The sequence below is a fragment of the Camelina sativa genome, chromosome 7, assembly GCF_000633955.1.
Source record: "Camelina sativa cultivar DH55 chromosome 7, Cs, whole genome shotgun sequence".
NCBI classification, from domain to species: Eukaryota; Viridiplantae; Streptophyta; class Magnoliopsida; order Brassicales; family Brassicaceae; genus Camelina; species Camelina sativa.
The window spans coordinates 21,487,683-21,491,292 of NC_025691.1; the positions used below are offsets into that span (position 1 = coordinate 21,487,683).

At 36.2% G+C, this 3,610-nt stretch overlaps 1 protein-coding gene across 1 annotated transcript in view; it reads left to right on the forward strand.

The window, feature by feature from the left end:
• Positions 1-3,610, forward strand: part of LOC104701842 (exocyst complex component SEC6-like) — a gene marked incomplete in the record, with an annotated part of 10,895 nt that overhangs the window by 3,591 nt on the left and 3,694 nt on the right. Inside the window, 9 exon segments of the mRNA XM_019227750.1 lie at positions 643-669; positions 1,071-1,178; positions 1,382-1,517; positions 1,614-1,658; positions 2,053-2,108; positions 2,221-2,329; positions 2,633-2,773; positions 2,871-3,050; positions 3,455-3,538. Coding sequence (XP_019083295.1) covers positions 643-669; positions 1,071-1,178; positions 1,382-1,517; positions 1,614-1,658; positions 2,053-2,108; positions 2,221-2,329; positions 2,633-2,773; positions 2,871-3,050; positions 3,455-3,538 — 886 coding nt within the window.

A 3,610-nucleotide genomic window follows, 5' to 3' on the forward strand; every position in this document is an offset into this window, starting at 1 on the left:
GTGCTTAAGTAAATGAGCAGTACGTGGAGCTGTTTCTCTTTTGATGATTTGATCCCATCTCTGGACTGTCATTTCTTTTTACATGATCATGCACACCAACTTCTGAAGAGTTGTTTTGATGGTTTCAGGGAGTATTTTGAAGATGTTGATAGAACATGGGAAACATTCGAGAAGACACTATGGGGTCATGTTTCCAACTATTACAAACTTTCTAAAGAAAGGTATTTTGAGGAAATATATGGTTATGCTCGGCCTCTCTGTCTAATTCCATTTTTTTTTATCTCTACTGCCTTATATTAGTATTATGATTCTTGCTATTTTCTTATAAGAGTGAGGCTAGGATGTTAGTTTAAAGAAGAAAGCAATGTCATAAGATAAGAGGGACATAGTTGGACTGTATCAGTTATTCGGTAGTTAGATATGAGAATTTATATATGACAAGACATAGTTTATGTAATGCTCTGTTCTTTGTTTCATGTTGTTAGCCAGACCTTGGGGCTTAAGTATATATTTGGAGTTTGCTCCATGTTGAAATAAACTATTCGTTGTTGTTAAGCTCGTAACTCTACTATAATATCAAATGTTACATATCCTTTTGCATCATCTCAAAATTACTGATATACATATATCTTTGTTCTGCAGTCCGCAAACGCTGGTTCGTGCTTTGAGGTATGATCCTCACCACAGACATTCTTCACCTTTGTCTGTGGCATTTATTCCCAAAATTATTACTTTTCACTTTTAAGTAGTTTTGTTGGAAGCAAATCTATTTTAATAAGCAAGGAAGATTGTGTATACATATTTTCTGGTGATTAGCATCAAGATCAGTTTAAATTGGTATAGTAGTTTAGAGAAATTATTGTGTTACCGTGACAACCATTTTTAGATAAGCAAATTGCTTCTTTTATTTTCATGCAACATGCATTGCAATATCATGGATTTTATGTTAGCATTAGAAGTTCCCTAAACAGGGATGATGTCTCCTATTCAGGGGACAGGACTATACTTCTTTTAAAGTGTACTGGCTAACTGAATCTGGTAGTAACTTACTATGGTTTCTCCTATCAAAGGGTTGTTGAAATGCAAGAAATTCTTGACCAACAACTTGCTGAAGAAGCAGCAGAGGCTGAGGGAGAAGGTGCGATGGCATCTGTAGCAAATCCCCGAAGGCCTGGCAAGTGAGTCTGATATTTTTTATTCATATTCTTCTTGATTTGTTGTTTCAGCTGTTATTGAAACCTCTATCACTTTTTCACTGTGGGTTTGACTACGATAATTTTTCCCTTGATCTAGTCTCCTGTAGAGCTATGTATTTTTATCGAAGTCCCCATAATCATTTGTGACATACTGACATGTCTTATAATCGTTCTGTTGAATCTAGGAAATCTACGACAACGTCAGCTTCGTCAAAGGGTCTTGCTCAACAAAAGTTAAAAGTCCAAGGGAAAGGCTACAAGGACAAATGCTACGAGCAAGTTCGAAAGGCAGTCGAAAATCGATTTAACAGGCTTTTGACGGTGGGACTTTCATTTTGAAAATTTCATTTGGTTGCATAGCTAAAAGTAATATGTGTTTCTCTGTGTGGTCATCCTAACACTGAACTTATTGACCAGCTTGTATTTGAAGATCTAAAAGCAGCTTTGGAGGAAGCTAGAACGGTTTGTGTGACTGATTCCCTTGCTTGCATACAATTCTTCATTTTTTCTTTTCTGAAGTTCATTGAAATTGTACTCAAATATGTGATAGATTTGTGTTTCTTCTAGGCGTTTCAGTCGATCTCCTTTAGTTGACTGAATTAGTTTTTATGTTAAATTTATTTTTAATGAATATGGTTGATGATCTAGTATGTTACTGTCTTGTTGCAAACGTTCCAAATTTACCTGACCATCTTATATTGCTGTTCCTGTTTCATAAACGTTAATCGCCGATTCTAACTCTCTATCTTCCACGGTTATAATGATTGATGTCAACCTCGTTTTCTTCTGTTATTTTCACATATACTGTACTATTAACTGGGGTTTTCGTTTTCTTTCTATTGTGTTTGACAACTAGATTGGAGAGGAACTTGGAGATATTTATGACTATGTGGCTCCTTGTTTTCCTCCGAGGTTTTTTCTTATCTCCATCTATTTCCTCTAGAACAATGAAAGATTACTAGAAATTTATTCCTTTTCCCCCCAAGGATAAAATGGTCTTCTTAGCTATCTTCCTTGTTGGCAGATACGAGATATTTCAGCTTATGGTGAACCTGTATACCGAGAGGTTCATACAAATGCTCAGATTGCTCAGTGACAGGGCAAACGATCTGACAAATATAGAAATTTTAAAGGTTCGTAAAGCTCGATTGTTTGTAGTGTTCTGCCATGTTGTATCGCAGTCAGACTTCGCAAATTTTGCCTTCGGTGCTTTGTCTCTGTGTTTTCTCGCCTAATATTAAGGACCTTTTTAATCAACCATGCATGGTATTTAAGTAAATGTCAAGGTGGTGTCAGTTTTTAGACAGGGAACACCTTGAAAATGTGACTGACTATGTTTTGTCTCATATACATGCCTCATTCGTTATACCAACTCTGTGCATTATGTATCCTGTAGAGAGTGATGTAGCTTTTCATTTTCTTTTGGATCTTGCTAGGTGACTGGTTGGGTAGTAGAGTACCAAGAAAACCTTATTGCACTTGGTGTTGATGATTCACTAGCTCAAGTGTGTTCTGAGAGTGGTTCAATGGATCCTCTAATGAATGCATATGTGGAAAGAATGCAAGCTACAACGAAGGTAATGATATGCATGCCCTTCGCTGCTAGTTTTTTATGTCGTAAGTTTTACAGTTCTATTTGCTAAAACTTTACTTGCCAATCCACTTTGGTTGCAGAAATGGTACATGAATATCCTTGAAGCGGATAAGGTGCAACCACCTAAAAAAACAGAGGAAGGGAAATTATACACACCAGCGGCTGTAGATCTATTCAGAATACTTGGAGAGCAAGTGCAAATTGTCAGAGATAATAGCACCGATGTTATGTTGTACAGGATTGCTTTAGCTATTATCCAGGCAAGTCAGAGAGGTTGCAACGAGATTTTTTGGTTTCCCCTAATTTCTTTGTTCGGCTATGAACTGAAATAGGTTATAGTTGAGAATATTTCATTTCCCTGCTCAGGCTATTTTATCGACTATATACTTAAGAGGTTTCAAATTGTTATTTGCTTTCTTCTAGGACTGGTGAAAGTTAATGTTTGAGACTTTACCCGTTCCCCAGCATTTTCTTCCGTATCTCATCCTAACGTCCAATTCCATTGACCCCCTTTTTCTCTTTTCTATTTTTTTCCTCTTCATTGTGTTTTAAGCTGATTGTAATTTTCGTGCAACAGTATGTGCTTCATTTTTGTCTAACTTTTATACCTATAAATTTCATAGTGTATGTTCTATATTTTGATTCATATTGTGGATGACTTCAGGTTATGATTGATTTCCAAGCAGCTGAAAAGAAGAGAGTTGAAGAACCTGCTTCTGATATTGGTCTGGAACCTCTATGCGCTATGGTATGTCAAAAGATATGACTCTTTTGATGGCACTTTTACCATTCTCTCATTTTTCGACGAATATTTATATTT